General features: G+C 41.3%; 1 protein-coding gene across 2 annotated transcripts; it reads left to right on the top strand.

Moving 5' to 3' along the window:
• Positions 1–1002: 1002 nt before the first annotated feature.
• Positions 1003–19259, top strand: aclya (ATP citrate lyase a). 2 transcript variants are annotated; one of them, XM_019258706.2, is made up of 28 exons: positions 1003–1156; positions 3205–3384; positions 4493–4615; positions 6691–6753; positions 6851–7041; positions 9145–9224; positions 9793–9923; positions 11546–11664; positions 12250–12386; positions 12488–12549; positions 12643–12760; positions 12872–13026; positions 13688–13781; positions 14246–14387; positions 14546–14714; positions 14801–14905; positions 15008–15204; positions 15281–15362; positions 15445–15555; positions 15673–15800; positions 15900–15993; positions 16161–16315; positions 16408–16558; positions 16647–16790; positions 16951–17064; positions 17162–17244; positions 17566–17642; positions 17733–17827. In XM_019258706.2, the coding sequence occupies exons 2-28, from the start codon at positions 3226–3228 to the stop codon at positions 17825–17827; spliced, it is 3279 nt and encodes a 1092-aa protein (XP_019114251.1). In that variant the 5' UTR covers positions 1003–1156; positions 3205–3225. The 2 variants fall into 2 exon arrangements, with proteins under 2 accessions (XP_019114251.1, XP_027140717.1); XM_027284916.1 differs by lacking the exon at positions 1003–1156 and having other exon boundaries at positions 3226–3384; positions 17733–19259.
• The last annotated feature ends 103 nt before the right edge of the window (positions 19260–19362 follow it).

Genomic DNA, 19362 nt, shown 5'->3' with positions numbered 1-19362 from the left:
ACAAATGACCTTAGTCTGATCTATTCTACTCTAGACTATACGTGCCAATGATCTGAAATATGAGTGGGGAAACAGGCCACAAGAGCACAGGTGAGACCATGACCTGGTCCTCTACATGATGTCACACTGTTGTCAAAGTACACCAGGCTAGTTACTGTAAGACTCTTTGTGTTGGCCGTCTCCTACATGAAGTGATTTTTCTCATTGGTTGCTTTGTAGATAAAGAACAGCGTCAACCAATCAACGTCAGCGGTGCATAATTACAGTTTTCTCCACGAGTGGTGTGTGTGTGTGTGTGTGTAAGCTGAGTGGAGAAACTCATGATACGTTCAAGTACTCCTCGAAATATTTTGTTTGGATTTTTTAAGGGGCAATGAGTCAGCTACACAAGCAAGCGACAAGTGCAGAAAGTCGCGTAAATAATGATCTTGCAGGTGTTGATATGCCCTGCATGCACACAGATATTTATATTTAATTTAATTAAACAAGTAAAACATGTTTTACATTTTAGATTCTTAAGAGGAGCCTCCTTTTGCTTTGGTGACAGATTTGCACCACTGGTGCTGTGTCTGATGACCTGGCCTCAACAGTCATCCATCCAAAACCCAAATAAAATGATTTGGGATGAGTTAGTGTTAGTGCTCAGCATATTTGGGAACTCATTTAAGACTGTTGGAAAACTAGTTACTTAAAGAAACTAACATATAAAACATATTTGTTCTCTTTAGTTTAGTTTTTTTTTGTTCACCCCATAACTCTATATGTGAGACTTCATAGTTTTGATGATCTTCAGTGTTAATCTACAGTGTGTAAAGAAAGAAATCACTGAATGAGAAGCTCTGTTTAAACTGGCACTTGTATCTTCGTTGTTTCATGAACCGTGGCAATGAAAAGCTCTGTTCGTGACCGCCTCGTCGGCTCGGTGCCAATTATTCCCACAGTCCCTGAAGGCAGTAATAGAGCATGGTGTGAAATGAACCAATCAGGGCGCAGGAAGCATCAGCCAAGCCTATCGGCAGATGGGCGATGGAGACAAAACTCACAGGAAGCCCCGCTGTCCGGTACCTCTGGCTCCCGGCGAGAGTGAAGCAGCACCGACACACCGAACCAGAACCCACTCCCAGAGCCATACACGAAGAAAAACCAACAAAACAAGGTAAACACTTTTTAGAATAAGGGTTTACTTTTTCTTTTTTTGCCACGTCCTCTAGCCCTTTATCTCTCTTTCTGTGTTAGAGATATAAAACAAGTTGAACTGCTCAGTCCACCATTGAACCTGAACTCTTGCTTCATCCTGGTTTTTAAGAAGTTTGAGTAATCATTGGAGGTTTATTTGTATAGGAAGATGTTGTTTTTTCAAAGTGAATTGCTGTCTGACCGGTTTGTAAATGAATGGAAACAGTTGGGATCTATGAATCAGTAGTCAAGCAGGTTTGGTTGTAGTTATGGAAGTCAAAATAGGACAAGTTAAGTCAGTGTGCAGGTACACCTTTCATGTTTTTACCTGTTTGATTTGATCTGTCCCTGTGTTGATTTAAACCTGTGCCTGATTTTTACCTTCCCTCTGCCATCCATCATCCTCTCATCATCTGAACCAGTGCTGTTGTGATATCTAATACCTCTGTCAGGTCAGTTAATACAGAGAAAGTGGATGATATATCAAAACCTGGATGAGCTTTGGATAAACCATGTTTTTGCCTGGCCTGGAAGCAGCGCTGTGGTGACTCAGGGGACACCCGAAGATCAATAGTGAAAAGGGTCCATGACAGTCCCATTAATCCATTTAAGAAATTGCTGCCAGGGGTGCAGTGTAGAGCAGGGGGAATCCTGTTTCAGCCGACATCGAGGCTTTCAGCTTAATGAACCACAGAAGAAACGGACAGGTACAAACCATCCTGGTGATACTCAGTGGGAGAGATGGTGATTGGTGAAAGCCTTGATATTTTATAGCCCTAATAAGCCACATTTCTCACATACATGGTGATTAAAATTGAGCTGGATCAATAATCTGTTAGAGAGTTTGGTCCTTCAATCCGGTTTGTGGTTGGTCCAGTCATGCAGAAATTAAACAGGACACTTGGCACATTCAATTTGCCAAAACTCAGACCTTTTCTGAATTTTTATAATTGTTTGATCTTAGGGTTAAACGCAAACCTTGCTCCTATTATGACCACTTTTACACATTTTAGTTAAGTGAGGTAGCAATCCTATTGGTTACTCCATATTATTATGAGGTAATTCTAAATTACAGTGTAATTTCTTCATTATTCATTGAAGATAAGTGATTCCATGTTGTGTCTCCTCTAGAAAGATAAATTAAACTCGCTACGGTAAGACAGAAAATAGCTGTAAAGATTTGTATCATGCTTTTACTTTCTAAACTGATTCATAGGAATTTACCTGTACGTGACTTTGGTCCAATACTAATATTGTCTTTATCAATACATCCTCAGAAGGAAGCCATCGTAGGGAGGTCGTGTTGTGAGCTGTGTGTGTGTGTTGTCATGTATGACCTCATTCAGTGAATCAAAGTCCTCCCTTTGGCAATAAATTTTATAGATGCTATTACAAGTTATTGAATTTCTTATTTTACTTCCGTCACATTCTGCCAAAATGGACTCCATGTATTGATTTCATATTACTGCATATGCCTGTGCAGCTTTACAGTCCGCTAATAATTGGCTGTGTGTTAGTGGCTAAAGTCCAGTTACTACACCGTGCACACTCTTTGCTGTAGCTCCAGGAAGACTCTGATTGTTTGAGTGCCCATTACCTCATTAGTGTGCAGGTCAAACAAGCTCAAGGCTAATCATGCTGGATTTGGCTTCACCTGCTTCACTGTCTGTGTCTTTCTTGTTGTGTTTCTCTTGCATGAGACAAAGTAAAAACAAATCTGAGTGTGCAAAAGGATGAATGACCTGAATTAGAAGCTAGTATGTAATCTGTTTTTTTTCTAACAGTCTCTTTTAATTCAGTGCAGTTAAATCGCCTCATTTCAATCACCTGTTCAGCGGACCATTTACTGACAGCTCTGACAGAGTGGACAAGCATTGTTTTTGTTTTTCATACCATGTCTCTGTTTGCTATTTATATCTGCTTTTCTGTATTCAACCATCTCTCCACTTTATTAGATCTGCCTCATATTCATCCATCTCACTGCCCACCTCCCAATCCATCTCTCTCTCTCTTTCTCTGTCCTATTAGGCCAGTCTAGCTTAAGCAGTCATGTCGGCCAAAGCCATCTCCGAGCAGACTGGAAAGGAGTTCCTCTACAAGTATATCTGCACCTCAGCAGCCGTCCAGAACAGATTCCGCTATGTCAACGTGACGGCGGAGACAGACTTTGACCGAGTGGCGCGAGAGAACCCGTGGCTGCTCACAGAGGTGAGGCAAAAGAACCGGTTGTGATGAAATTGCATGTGGATGCTGAAAATGATCTCTTTTTGGAGACCGTTACTTAGACTGACAGCAGAGCGACCCAGCAGCTCTGTTACATTCTCAGTGTAAATGCAGAGGACACAATAAAAATAAGATCTCATCTCTTTTGGTGGTCAGAGTCCAGCTAGGGTAGGATTTGTTGCACAAACATTTCTCCAGGTACACGCCAGTCTTCGCCCTGCTTTCAGATCAGCCCTCACTGCTCTTCATAGCGAAGCAGTGGCAGATAGACAGGCCCTAATAGAAGTGAATTGAATTACGCTGTGAGTCATCTTGCAGGACAAAATATCATTCTCCCCCTGAGCCTCCCTCACGACTTCACGATTTTATCTGGAGGATGTGGAGGGCAGATACACTGAGATATGTGCTGCGGTAGAATTGATTAAGAAATTGCATTAACTTTCACCCTCTGCCCTCTCTTTGGCGAACACCCAGATACTAATGGGTCCACCGTCATAAGTCATTCTCTTTATCTGACTTGCAAGTGAGAGGAAGTGGGATCGGTCAGTGGGGGTTGGATGTAATTTTGCTTTTGCGTCAGAGGGGATTGACATATAGATAGATTTTTACTTAAATAATGCTCACCTCAACTCTCAGGTGATGAATATTATTTAGGAAGATGCTGATGCATTCAGACAACATCAATAAATAAGTGTTGGGAATTAAAATGAACAGCACAAACAACTGTCATCCTAAGCTTGATGTGTTGTTGCAATTTTTCAAATGAAATTATGAAACTTATTTGCATGCTTAGTTCCTGTTTTTATGATTTACTTTAAAACATTTTTTTAAATCTTGGTCTGCAAATAACTATATTTTTCCTTTTTTAGTCTGCAAGTTTATGACAAATGCCTATCACAATTTTTGACAGTTCAAATAATTCCAAGTCCAGCTTTACTTTTTTTTCCTCACACTTGAAACATCGTCACTTTAGAGAGATTGCAAGTAAACAGGTGCTGAAAATATTATAGTTTGATGCCTTTCAGTTAAGGCTATATGTGGTAGCCTGTTGGTCCTGCTAAAATAGATCATATTTATCTTCCTCCTTTTTTAGAGGTTGGTGGTGAAGCCGGACCAGCTGATCAAGAGAAGAGGGAAACTGGGTCTGGTCGGTGTCAACCTGGACCTGAATGGCGTCAGACAGTGGCTGAAGTCCCGCCTCATGAAAGAGACAACAGTACGTCATCCACCCTCTCCCTCTCAGTCAATTACCTCCGCGTCACCCTTCTGTTTTTAGAGTGTGCATTGCTGAACACGCCTTTAATCAATATTAACCCAGTGCTGTATTCAGATCCTCCTCCTCCTCCTGTTGCCCTTTCCTTCACCCTTGTTCCCTGTTTTGCACCCATGCGTTTGGTTTGTGTGGTTTTGTTTTTGCCTGATCTATGTGTATCGAAACAGCCGCCCAGACTACTGAAGGTTTCTGTTTCAGTCCACTTGTAGTAAATCAGTTCAGTCAGCTGAAGCGCCTACTGCTAGTGAATAAACAGGCAGTCCATCTATCCAGTCAGCATAACCACGGCACAAAAGATCCATCACTCAGCCACTGAGATGCTGCTTTGCCTCATAAACCAAGAAGAAGTTATGGAGAGACTAGGATGGCTCATAAAGCATCGAGTGTCAGTGTGTGTGTGTGAGTTACAGCACTGAGATTGCGTAGATGTATCTCTTCACAAATGAGATGAAACTGTCAGCAGCTGCCAGTGGCAGTAAATCAGAATAAATGAGGCTATATTGTGGACAGCAGTGTTTCAGCTTGTTTGTTGTCTTATGAGTCTCCTAATGAGTCCAAGTAATTAATTAGTTAAAGCAATTAAGGACACTGTAGACAAATTAAGAAAATGCATCAAGAGGACAAAGTTTACAGTCATTTTTAGAAGACGTGTTAGGCACGACGTAAAGTGTCGAAGAACTTAGCTGTTCTAAAATCACTGCTAACCATGTCCACTTGGCTTCGCTTGCTTAATTTTGAACTTGAGTGTTTAAGGTGCATTAAAAAAGATTGAATTTGTTACTTGGTCTAATTATCTTTGTTTTATAATAGAAAAAATTGAATATTGTATGTAATTAGTGCTCAGCTATGCTAATGTATGTGGCAAATGTAAGCATGCTAACGCGCTAAACTAAGATGGTGAACACCGTAAACCTGTTTAATAAGTTTGTTGGCATGTTAGCAGACATTAGCATTTAGCTCAAAGTACTCCTGTTAGTCACTGAGCCACTAGCTCTTGTTAACTCTAAAAATGTGCAAGATGCTATAGTAGAAGAAGTGTATAACCTAATGTCCATTTTGTCTTATAAGGTAAAGAAGCTGTCATATTAATTTCCAGCATGTAGCCATTGTCTGACTGACAGCTAACTATTGCTAATGTCTTGTTTAGCTAGCCGCACGTAAACTTTTCATTTTTAGTCACGTTAGACATCAGCGGCTGTGAATAATTTCAGTAACAACTTTTTACACTTTACGTGCCCCTTCACTTCCTTCCTTTTCACGTGTTATTCACAAGTTGCTCGCTGCTATTGCACGCTGCAGTTTTCCTCAATGCCTCACTTTATTAAATGAGTATCTCATATTTTGTGTAATCATGTTATCACAAGTGGCTAAATTGAATCATTCACCTACAAATTGCATTCACAACATGAATGGCTTTTCTGTTTTTTTCTCCTCAGTGAGACAGTAATGGAGGTGTCTGGTCATTTATATGAATAGGCCTGAGCCTCTAGTGGGTATTTCAATCAGATAGGCTCCTTTTTTTTTCTGCATCAGCCTTCTTTTTTTGCACTCTTCAAAATGGCAACTCCCTCTCGACCTTTTATTATTTTGTTCTCTTCTCTCCGGCTGGCTGCTCTCAGCCAGTCCCTGGTTACTTTGTACCTGTCGGCCTTTAACAGAGGAATGATGACAGCCTCACCAAATGAGCTGTAGCTGTGTTAGCGGGGCTTTGCCTGGAGAAATACACGACATTTTCTTTTTCCTCCTACTCAACCTGTCTCGAACAGAATGGCAGATAATTTGTGCCGAGTGATGGCCCTGTATTATTATTTTTTTTTAATTTGTATTTTATAGTTTTATTACACCTTTTTGTCCCCTCCTACCATCACGGGAAGTATGTCTGAATGATGTAAAGACCAGTGAGATGTTGTGGTATCAACCCATGCCAGTTCATGCTAATGTGTTTTTTTTTTTTTTTTCTTTCTCATAACTGTATTTAATATCCTTTTTAATGGAACTATTTTCTTGGTGTTCCTCAGGTGGGAAAAGCCAAAGGTGTCCTCAAGAACTTCCTCATCGAGCCTTTTGTCGCCCATAAGCAGGTAAAGCACTCCTTACACATCTATGTAATGACCAATTAACCTCCCCATTATAGTTGTTTTATTTATCAGTGTGTCATTTTAACGGTCAATTGTTTAGGAGGAGGAGTTCTACGTCTGCATCTACGCCACACGGGAGGGCGACTATGTGCTGTTCCACCATGAGGGAGGGGTGGATGTGGGAGATGTGGATGCCAAGGCGAAGAAACTGCTAATTGGGGTGGATGTAAAGATCAGTGAAGACTCTGTGAAGAAACAGCTGCTGACCCACGTCCCCAACGACAAGAAAGCGTGAGTTAGACGCTCAGAAAACATGGAAATGTGCAGACTAACAAGTTCATGATTTGCGACATTTGTGATTTGTGACTACAAGTGTATTGGGGAACATTTAACTACTAAAAACAATGAAAAATTGGCATTTTGCCTTATAATTAAATTCTTGGCCAACAGTGGAAAAACAATGGCATCAAACAAATGAAGTATAAAAAAAAAAAAGGCACTTTGTTACTTGCAGTAAATGTGGGGGGAGCAGCAGGAGGAGGAGGAGGAGGATGGAGGGTTTCCATTAGACAAATGACAAACTCCCTCCTCTGCTTCGCCTTTCTTCGACCAGCCTCCACCCCCGGCCTTTTTTTGTTTTTTTTACACTGCTATCACATTTCGAGCACGTCCATTTATTTTGATGGCTACGATACAGCGGCTCGCCCCCTCTAAACTCTCCTATCCATCTCTCCAGTCGTGCTCTTGTGACGGCAGATTCTGGCCAGATTCGCTGTCTTGGCTGACATTGAAGAAGCCGCTCCAGAAATCACAGTGCCAACCCTAGCTGGCCCACCTCACCCCTTTATACTCTTCTCCTCACCCTGCTTTCACACTGTAGATTAAAAACAAGAGCTGGGCTTGGCCAGTTTTCCTGCCCTCTTGTCAGAAGCAGACATGAGAAGCTGAGTCACTCGGGGTTTCTGTCACAGTTTTCCCCCGCGGGCCAGTCCGAGTCCTGACAACAGGCTGACGTGGTTACAAAAGGCTCAGACCTGCCGACACATCTGACAGTCAGCAGAGGAGAGCAAAATACTGCCCCCACCTCCTCTTCCTCCTTCACCAGCAACCCCCCACTCCTCACTGCCCTGTTTTGACAAGTGAAGGAGGAAATAAATTAGATTTCTCCTTCTCTACGCCAAGGCTCTGCAGCTAATTTACAGGTGGACTGTTTCCTGTCCAGCTCAGCCTTAACAATCCTTTGATGATATTGCCTGCAGTTTGTCATGGTTTGAATTATGCTATACTATGTGTCAAGGCTGAGTCCTGACCACAGTGGGCACATGTTTGAGTCCAGCCCAAGATCCTTTGCTGCATGTCATTGTTGTATGTGTGTTGTTTTTAAGGAAGGACATTAAAGAAAGAGTTGTCCTCCACCTCTTTTATTTGAGAGAATAAGTAAATTACACAGCTGTGGGTCTGATCTGCTTCACTCGAAAGCTCCTCTGGATCAGGGGCCTGTGTATTATCATAGTGTAAACACAAAAACAGATCACTTTCCAGGCTTGAGGTACTACTCAGAGTTTGACTGAGCTAGTCGAGCAAAGGGTGCGCTTACTTAAGGTGTGTGCACCATTTTTTATTTTATTTATTTTTTTAATTATTTTAGTGAATTATTAAAGCTCAGTGTGTTGTTTATCTCAGGGAGACTATTCAGAAATCCTGCAGACAAAAGGTCATGAAGATGAACAGAAAGGATTTGTGATCGTGTCAGCAGAACACCTCTTTGTATAGTGTTCATCAGGTTTTCACCACACCCAGAATAACAAAAACCTGTTAACGAATATGTCACATCATGTCATGTCTCCTGACTGTGCTGTCCAATAAAGTGGCGTGCCACCTAAAAAATGTAAAAATAAATCATTCATATAAAATCACGTTGAGCTCCAACACAGGTTGGAAAATGTGTTTTTATAAGTTTCACATTGAAATGATGTGAATGTTTGTGTATTCAGTTTTTAAACTAATTATAATTTTTCTTTGCCAATTAATCTACCAATTATTTTATCAACTAATCTATTTTTCCTACTAAATCAAAGTGAAAAAATAATCTAAATAATCTGAAAAATTAGCACAAGGTGACCAACAAACCCAAAGATAATCAACTTACAATGATATGAAATGGAGAAAAGCATAATTTATTCATGTTTAATAAGCCAGTTTGGCACTTCTGCTTAAAAAGTAACTCAAATGGTTTTCAAAATAGCTGTAGATTATCTGTCTATCAACTAATTAGTTCAGATATACTGTGATTATAATTGCTTTTTATATTGTAATATGATTAATGAAGTCAATTTTGGTGCTGCAGCTACAGGTGTAAAGTCTCATGAGTTCCTGTGTGTCGTCTCTCTGCAGAGTCCTGGCCAGCTTCATTGTTGGGCTCTTCAACCTGTATGAGGACCTGTTCTTCACATACTTGGAGATCAATCCACTGGGTAGGTTGTTTTGTTTTTATCAAATCCCCAATACCTCGATGTGCTATGTTTGAACATGGAGTCACGATGGCATATACACAGATCTATAAATAAGTTATCAGATTATAAAATTAGAAAGGGGACATCAAAGGGAAACTGTGCATGAAAACATCAATGCATATTAAAACACCATATTGAAGCCAAGAGGCTGAAGTTGATTCTGCCACATTTTTAACACAGAGGGAGGAAATTATTAAATAATTCATGCGCTCGCTGTTTGATGAAGGCAGTGTGTGTTTATAATGAAATAATTGGGCACCAGTACATGCCCTCTGGCAGCTGTTCTTGTGGATGTAGCATGGCTGCTGAGGATGGCTTCACTGCTTTGATGTCACACCATCTCCTTCCCATCTCCACTCTCCTTCCTTCCACCTCCTGCAGGGAGGTTGTGGTCACCTGTGTCCGAGCACGGTCCTCCCATGACCTATTTAAAGCTCAGACTCTCTGCAAACACAGTGAATCTCAGTGAGTGGGTGTTAGTAAACCTTGTTAAAATATAGATTTTAACTCTCTTCCTCCTTTCTCTCAGTGGTCACTAAAGATGGAGTTTATGTGCTGGACATGGCAGCCAAGATCGACGCCACAGCGGACTATATCTGCAAGGCCAAGTGGGGCGATGTGGAGTTCCCTCCACCCTTCGGCAGGGAGGCCTATCCTGAGGTGAGGGAGGGCTGGAGACAAAGAGCTGCTGTAGCAATGTATCAGATTTCAAACTGTCAGCATGAAATAGCTGAAGTTCACCAAAGAGGAAAAATCTTACTGAGGGTGTTTTTTAGGAATGACGTAAATTGAACAAATTGGAGGTGAGTCAGTCTGATCTGAAATGATAGAAAATCCCGTCTCTAAATGTGGAGTAGAAAATGTCAGCATTATAGCCCAACTATTTTTGAGCAATAAGGATGTATCTCTTATAAATAATAGAACCTACTCTTGAATTAATGAGGTAAACTATGACACAGACTTCATGTTGTGCCCTTTTATAACACCTAAATTTTCAGCCAGAAGAAGAACAAGAGAATAAACTCTCAGTGGGTAACAACTCATTATCTAATAACTCAACATAATGTAATACGTTTTTGGTTCATTAAGTAAAATCTAAAACTTAAAAACCAGCCATGCTTAATTACCAGTCGTCAGCTCACCCCTGGTAGCTGACTGCTATATTTGTAAGATAATAAAAAGCTGATGTTAGTGCTTTTATGTGGTTAGACAGGAAATCAACTGGCTGAATTTTATTTTTGGGAAGTTTAATTATTAAAAATATAACGTTCAGATGAAGGCATCCATTTTGGTTAGTTATTACATAATGCACCATATTACTGCATTTATATCATTTAATTAAAGTGCAAGTTCTGCATAACAATATGAAACAATTACTGCCAAGTGTGTGGAAATGTATTACATATTGAGTTTAAGCTGTTCATTATAAAATGCAGGTCTTAGTACATAATGAAGTGAAAATTTCTGACATTTTGTCACGTTATTTTTATAACGTGTTACAATATCACTTCTGCTCTGTAGCAGCCTTGTACTAGCTGTCCCATGTCGAATTAATAAGGAAGGGCGTTATTAACACTGTTAATCAGCCTTTACGAGTCATTGCGGTAGAGGTACTGACACATTCTCAAGAGATATCCTTAAGTAAATGTTGTGGGCAGAGACCTGCGCATAAAGACTCAGAGACGACAATGATGATGCATCATATACTGTAATAACATTTTATGTGGTCATTTTCTTTCTTTTTAGAAACCAGGCCTTTAGTGTCATTAAACATCCGCAGGTCCTTCTAAAACCCTAAATCATCTGCACGACAGAGCTCAATAATGAACATAATGTGCATTACAAATAAAGAAATTAATTTGTAAAATGGATTTTTTTTAATATTCTATTTTTGGCTGATAAATGTAGGAGCTTGTTGGAGACAGACTGTCTGTGTACCAGACGGGCTCTAATTGGGCTGCTGTGAGTCTGGAGTGGAGCTGAGGGACAGCGTGTGCCTTTTGATTGGGAGCTTTTTTACTCTCAGCCACCAGCTGTGGCCCCAACCACTGATGCACATCACATCCACTATAACTCCTAATATTTCCACAATATTTCCACTTTATAGCTCTTTTAAAAGCAATGCAAGCACAGGCAAAGGATTGTGGCCAAATGGAGATGTACTTGCACAAGCCCTGCTCTGTTTAAGGCTGCGCACACACACCACCCTCCCCCTACATTTGTAGCATTCACAAAACCTTTCTTTGACTTCTTCATTTACCTTTTTTCTTTGACTTTTCCAGGAGGCCTACATTGCTGACCTTGATGCCAAGAGTGGTGCCAGCCTTAAACTGACCCTTCTCAATCCCAGAGGCAGGATCTGGACCATGGTGGCAGGAGGAGGTGCCTCAGTGGTGTACAGGTACCCAGTCACAGTGCCAGAGCTGAGCCTTAACCCAAAACTACATAAAACAAAAACATAAATAAGAAACCAGTAGACATGCATCCGAAATAATCCAATTGGGGTTTATGCTTGCTTGAATTGACCCTCGACTTTATCCTCATTATATTGATTACACTACGCATAATTGGGTTTGCCAGTGGTGCAGTAGTGAGACTGATGGTGCAGCAGCTCAGATTCTGCCTCTTCAGCTGCCTGCTAAATTCAGTTCTTAGATGTTTAGTGAGAGTCTGGAGGAATGAGCGGCGTCTCCCTCACGCCGCCATCTGTTGGGGGTACAAAAGCGTGATATGCCGACACATCAGCCATGACTAATTATTCCCTCTGTGCACTGGAAAGTTGTGTGTTTTTTTTTTTATTTTTTATTATTATACAGTGCAGTATTAATTCAGAACAGATGGAAGAAATGCATTTGGTGTTTAAATGCATACTTTAGTTTAGTGTGAGTCATCTCGTTTTTCTTGAACTTGTGTTCATTGTTTGAGCTGGAAAGTTGTTGCTATGGCTTTTTTTCCTGTGTGGGTGACTAATGGGAACCTCTCATAGTGACACAATCTGTGACCTGGGTGGCGTCGACGAGCTGGCCAATTATGGGGAGTATTCAGGAGCTCCAAGCGAACAGCAGACTTATGATTACGCCAAGACTATCCTGTCTCTGATGACCAGAGAGAAGCACCATGATGGTACGAAAACTGCTCAGTCTTTCTGTGTGTACTCCAAGAAGGTTTTTTTTTGTTTGTTTGTTTTTTTTTCTAAAATGATTTTTCCATTGTAATATTTCCAGGAAAGGTTTTGATCATTGGTGGAAGCATTGCCAACTTCACAAATGTTGCAGCAACATTTAAGGTACACTATCACATGCCTTGTGTTTTATGTAGTAGCCTTAAATATTATACTTAATATCCTGTTACTCACTGAGCATATCCTTGTCTCTGCTAGGGGATTGTTCGAGCTATCCGAGATTATCAGGTGCCCCTAAAGGAGCACGAGGTCACCATTTTTGTCCGCCGTGGAGGCCCCAACTACCAGGAAGGTCTCAGAGTAATGGGAGAAGTTGGTATGTTACATTGATTTATACATCTATCTCGTAAATGGGAAACATCTGCCAGTTCCTGCTTGTCTGATTTTTACACACCACAGTTAATTTGGTTCTGTCTGCTCTCCTCAGGCAAGACCACTGGGATCCCCATCCATGTCTTTGGCACAGAAACTCACATGACTGCCATTGTTGGCATGGCACTGGGCCACCGACCAATCCCCAACCAGCCTCCTGTGGCTGCCCACACTGCCAACTTCCTCCTCAACTCCAGCGGCAGCACATCGGTATGACACATACTGACTCCACAGAGACAAAATAGGCTGTCATGATGTCGGGTTGGCTCCCTGTGCAATGAATCTTCCTCATCGGCTCCACCAATAGTGTGGTGCAGAGTGAGCAGAAGACTTGCATGCCACAGCCTCTGTTTCAGTTGTTCCTGTCTTGTCCTTTTTAGTGAACTAGATTATCAGGAGCCCAATGGCTCTTTTGTGTAAGAGCATTGCAGGGCATTGTGCATTGCTCTCACTCAGCTCAAACACTGCGACTGCCCCGGGGCATCCATTAAGACTGTGTGCAGTGTGTGTGCATGTACATGTGTTGCTGCATGTTTCTTTAAATGTAGAGATAGATATATGATAGAAAAATGACAAGGAGAAATGAAATGACCTTAAAAAAAATGTTTGTTACAGAATTGAATGAAACTCACTAAAGCTTAAAGCACTAAAAGTGCCAGTTTATCATCCTTCATAAAGCTCCAAGACCACATTGACTTGTTTGGGCGATGTCTTAAAAAATAATGCCCTTTTATCAAGCTTCTAAAATATAACTGTTTTTATAGTTAAAGCAGATCAATCCTCAACAGAGCTGTACTCGTGTATTTTTATTTTTATTCAAATGTTGCATAACAGAATAAAAAATGGATCAGTGGACCTTTTTTGTTTCCAGACTCCAGCTTCCAGCAGAACTGCCTCTTTCTCTGAAAACCAATCCAAAGTTGAGAGCTCACCCGCAAAGAAGGCCAAAACTGGAACTCCCATCGGTGAGAAAGGACACACACACACACACACAGACAGGAACTGTTTGCACTGTGAATGCTGAGCATTTGATGTGTTTTCATGCGAGGATCCACTGCTGGGTAGCACGGTGGGTAGAAGCCTTGTGATCCTGCTTAGATGAGTTTAAGTATCATAGCTCCCCCTTTGGACAGCAGGAGGACTCTGCAATCCAAACTCTCTAAAATGGAAGTCCACATAACGCAACTAATCCAATATACTTCTAAAGATCTACATGTATCAGTAGGCTCAGTTCACAACCCCAAACCTCTGGGCTGCAATGGCTGTACAGGCCTCATTGACTTCTGTTAATCTACATGTCAGTGGTATTACTATTTTATAGTGAAGGTTTAGGGTCAATTTAATAAGCAAAATATTCTGTAAAGTCTAAATGCATGTTATTTGTCTATATATATGCACAAGAAATAGAACATTTTTCCTTTCCTTGTAGCCAAGGCAACTACTCTCTTCAGCAAACACACCAAGTCTATAGTGTGGGGCATGCAGACTCGGGCAGTACAGGGCATGCTGGACTTTGACTACGTCTGTTCCAGAGATGAGCCATCTGTTGCAGCCATGGTCTACCCGTTCACGTAAGTGCACTCTGTCCTTCCCCATTAACTTGTGTTTACTTCATCCTGCTGTCAGTGTAATGGATCTTAATTGTACGTTTGCTGTAATGAAAATCTCTTAAGTAAATGGTGCCCTTTAACTGCTTGATAAATTCTTTTTGTGCATGGCTGCCTTTCAGTGGAGACCACAAACAGAAGTTCTACTGGGGCCACAAAGAAATCCTCCTCCCTGTGTACAAGAACATGAGTGACGCCATGAAGAAGCACCCAGACGTGGATGTGCTCATCAGCTTTGCATCTTTGCGTTCGGCCTTTGATAGCACTATGGAGACCATGCAGTACCCACAGGTAGTAAATACAGCCTCATTCTTTATCACCCGCAGTGTACTTAACAGCTGGGAATAAAAATTAAAGTCTTATTTGGTTACTCTCAGATTCGCACCATCGCCATCATTGCTGAGGGAATCCCTGAAGCCCACACCAGGAAGATCATCAAGACTGCCGATGAGAAGGGTGTCACAATCATTGGACCAGCAACCGTTAGTCTTGCTTCACTTCTCATTAGAGTTATCGTGATTTCTCTCTCTTCTTTTATTTGAGCGAACCAATAATGCTCCATGTGTGTTTTTGTGTTTGTCCAGGTTGGAGGAATCAAGCCAGGCTGTTTCAAGATTGGGAACACAGGAGGCATGCTGGATAACATCCTCGCCTCCAAGCTCTATCGTCCAGGCAGCGTGGCCTACGTGTCCCGTTCAGGCGGCATGTCCAACGAACTCAACAACATAATCTCTCGCACCACTGATGGTGTCTTTGAAGGTGTGGCCATTGGTGGGGACAGGTATGTATCTATCTTTTATGTGCAGTATCCAAGCATGTGGATTTGAATTAGTGTGTAACACTGGACTCTCCTGCAGGTACCCAGGCTCCGTGTTTACTGACCATGTGCTGCGCTACCAAGACACTCCTGGAGTGAAGATGATTGTTGTACTGGGAGAGGTGAGGAATAAATCTACACAGACTCATGCCTGCAGCTTTAAACAAATCATTGATTTACTACATCCGTCTCTGTCTTCTACAGATTGGAGGCACAGAGGAGTACAAGATCTGCGAGGCTATTAAACAGGGCAGGATCACAAAACCAGTGGTGTGCTGGTGTATTGGCACCTGTGCCACCATGTTCTCCTCAGAGGTGAGAGGGCAGGTGCAAGGGTTGGTGCATAATGAGATATTCAAGGGATTAATAATGTTTTTAATGACATTTCTGACTTTCTGACTCATGTTGTTTTTTTTTTTTTTTCCTTCTCAGGTTCAGTTTGGCCACGCAGGAGCCTGTGCCAACCAGGCGTCTGAGACGGCAGTAGCTAAGAACAACGCTCTGAAGGAGGCTGGTGCCTTCGTCCCCAAGAGCTTTGATGAGCTGGGAGAGATCATCACGTCAGTACACATTGTCATGTTCCTTAAATTCATCATGCCAACATAAATATTCTGTGTGACATTTTAGATCATGCCACTGTCCTTTTTTTGTCTGTGCAGATCTGTTTATGATGACCTCGTCACCAAAGGAGTTATAAAGCCAGCCAAAGAGATGCCTCCTCCCACCGTGCCAATGGATTACTCTTGGGCACGAGTGAGTATGCAGAAGTGAACAACATCAGTAGTAATCAAGCCCTCAGCACACAGATGATAAACTGATAGAAATCATGTTTTAAAATGAGATAGATGGATCACAAGTACATACAGTGACATCTTTTTTTTTTTTTTTTTTTTTTCTGCTTGCGTCTGTGTGCCTCACAGGAGCTGGGTCTGATCCGTAAGCCTGCTTCCTTCATGACTAGTATCTGTGACGAGCGGGGTCAGGAGCTCATCTATGCCGGCATGCCCATCACTGAGGTCTTCAAGTCAGAAATCGGCTTGGGAGGGACTCTGGGGCTTCTGTGGTTCCAGAGAAGGTCAGCCTCCTAACCCAGAAACTGTGATTTAAGAAACTCTTTGAGAAATCCTTGAACCGCATTACTATTGTTGTGCCCTTCTTTGTGTGCAGGTTGCCGAGGTATGCTTGCCAGTTCATTGAGATGTGCCTGATGGTTACTGCTGATCACGGCCCTGCTGTTTCCGGTGCTCACAACACCATTGTCTGTGCTCGAGCCGGGAAAGATCTCATCTCCAGCCTCACGTCTGGCCTCCTGACTATCGTAAGACACTCACTGTGATTCAGGTACTCGATTTACTGACTTGCAAAAGTCTGCCAAAGCATGGTTTGTTTGTTTTTTCACTTTTCAGGGTGACCGCTTTGGAGGTGCTTTGGATGCTGCCGCAAAGCAATTCAGCAAGGCATTTGACAGTGGCATGCTGCCCATGGAATTTGTCAACAAGATGAAGAAGGATGGGAAGCTGATCATGGGCATTGGACACAGAGTCAAGTCGGTGAGTACCATGTCTCCTCAACATGTGTAGAGTAGCTAGTGTGGACAGCAGCAGAATAAATAAGATATTGATTATCTGCTTTGTAAAAACAATGAAGATGGAGGTAAACGAGACTGGTTAGAAGATTTTAAATGATAACTGACTTGTACTATTTCCCCAGATTAACAATCCAGACATGAGAGTCCAGATCTTGAAGGAGTTTGTGAAGCAGCACTTCCCCTCCACCCAGCTGCTGGACTACGCTCTAGATGTGGAGAAGATCACCACATCCAAGGTAAGATTTATCACCCCATCATTAATTGCCTTTGCTAATAGTGACTCACATGTTTTTAAATAACACAATCCTCTTTTTTCCCCTTTTGTTCAATTAGAAACCCAACTTGATCCTGAATGTGGATGGCTTTATTGGTGTGGCCTTTGTGGACTTGCTCAGGACTTGTGGTGGTTTTACACGGTGAGCCAATAGATACTGGCTATCTTTACAATGTGTATACGGTTTACACCTCTTAAAATGGATCCCTTTAGTAGATTTGAAACAAAATCGAGAAATAGGCATTCAGGGTTTCTTTCCTGTGGTAATGCTATGCATCATAAGAATGAAGATCTAAGGCTGTTTGACAACTCGGATTGAATTTAAGAATTATTACTTAAATTAAAAGGATCAAGCTGAACTTGACTCATCGATATGTTTAGTGTTTATGTGCAAGATAAATAATATTGTGCCTACATTGTGTGCAGCCACTCTTATCCTTGTTGTCCATCATGTCCACTGCAGAGATGAAGCTGATGAGTTTGTGGAAATCGGAGCTCTGAATGGCATCTTTGTGCTGGGACGCAGCATGGGATTCATCGGTAAGACATTTCTGTGGACAGGCACACTGGCATTTTGCATACTGTGCGTACACCAAAGAAAACACTTCCTTCCTTTTCATATCTTCTCAGGTCACTACCTGGATCAGAAGAGGCTGAAGCAGGGTCTGTACAGACACCCCTGGGATGACATCTCCTATGTACTCCCAGAACACATGTCCATGTAATCAGAGGGAGTGTCATCCTTCTGTCCTCTAATCCCCACACCTTAGCTGTCAGTTCCCTGCCCAATACTGTGATATGTCACCCCGAAGCAGTGGCATAATATAGTGAAGATGTTACTATTAATATAGATGTAAATTGCAAATACTGAAAAAGAATAGAGTATGTTTTTAGTTTTGGAAACCTGTTAGTGCTGCAGTTCTGTCAATATTAGTAAAACCTGTTCAACTGTAAAGTTCCAGGCAGACAAAGTCAGGGTCTGACCGTGTGTTAGGGAGATATGAAGACATATACATATGTATACAGGTGCGGGAGTGTTTCACTGTGCAAGTCAAACACTGTTAATTACCCACAAATATTACATCAATGTTGTATTTACCAAGCATGTGTGTCTGTACCTCAGACTGTCGTGTCTCTGTGCAGCTCTCTTCATTGTGCCACTTGGGAGTTATGAGCTTGCTACAAGGGGTGAACATGTAGTGCAATAACGCCTATTATATGAGAACATACTGTAGATCAGAGCTTTATTTATGTATAGGTGTATTAATAGTGAACATTCAACAGTAAGAGAATGTTATAGTTTTTCTCTAATGTTTTTACTGTGGGACCATTTTATGAGTCATTCCTGGCAGGTGTTGTCCCCAGGAAATATTCTTTCCCAGCTGGTGGAAAACGTGGGAGTATTTTCTAAAAAGTGTCTAAATGAGTAGTCAAGTATTGTTAGTCAAAGGTACAAAAAATTATAATATTTTGAATGTGTTTTCTCTCCCTAATTAATAAAGAGGATTAGGGCTTTTTGCCATAAGCCCCAGGATGCAGTTATAGTTCCATGTTCTGTTAGAAATCAGCTAAAAACATGTTAAATGTTCACTCTCTTAAGGTCTGTTATCTTAATATTGTTAACATAAATGCACTAATGCCATTGCAATAGACTGAATTGAATTATTCTTAGACTATTTCTTTGTCAGCACTAAAAATAAGTAATTTTACGAATAATATGTTTGGTATATATAGTTTTTGGATTTCTAGAGATTGTTTAATTTCTCTGTTATGACTTTAGACCTGATAGTGCGGGTCTCACTTTAGGAAATTTGACTCGCTACTAAGTCAGATTGCCATGTTTGTTTCTAATGAAGAGAAAACTGTATGTGCATGGTCTGTTTCGACTGTTCAGGGCCAAACTCTCTTCTTCAGTTCTCGTTGAAATTAAAGAAACTTCATACATTTTTCCATCATTCGTGAGGTCCAAAAGAAAAGGTTTAGCAGCGTCATCTTTTTGTGAATGTTACAAAAGAATCTGTGGACAACCAGAAACCTCACCAGTGTTGTCGCAATGTTCGTTTTAAACTGTGTAAATGTGAACTCAATGTGCCTCTATATGGATTTGTTGTTTGTTGACAACTGTGTAATTGAATAAAATGAAATTAATGCAATGTATAAAGCAGTGTTTGCATTTTTTTTTATGTATAGTTAACCTCTGCCCAGATTGAATAGTTAAATGCATATCTTAGGATTGAGTTACTGGCTTCATTTAAGGACT

The sequence above is a fragment of the Larimichthys crocea genome, chromosome XII (assembly GCF_000972845.2).
Source record: "Larimichthys crocea isolate SSNF chromosome XII, L_crocea_2.0, whole genome shotgun sequence".
Classification (NCBI taxonomy): Eukaryota; Metazoa; Chordata; class Actinopteri; family Sciaenidae; genus Larimichthys; species Larimichthys crocea.
Note: the sequence above shows the minus strand (reverse complement) of the source record. Positions and strands in the feature narration are given on the sequence as shown.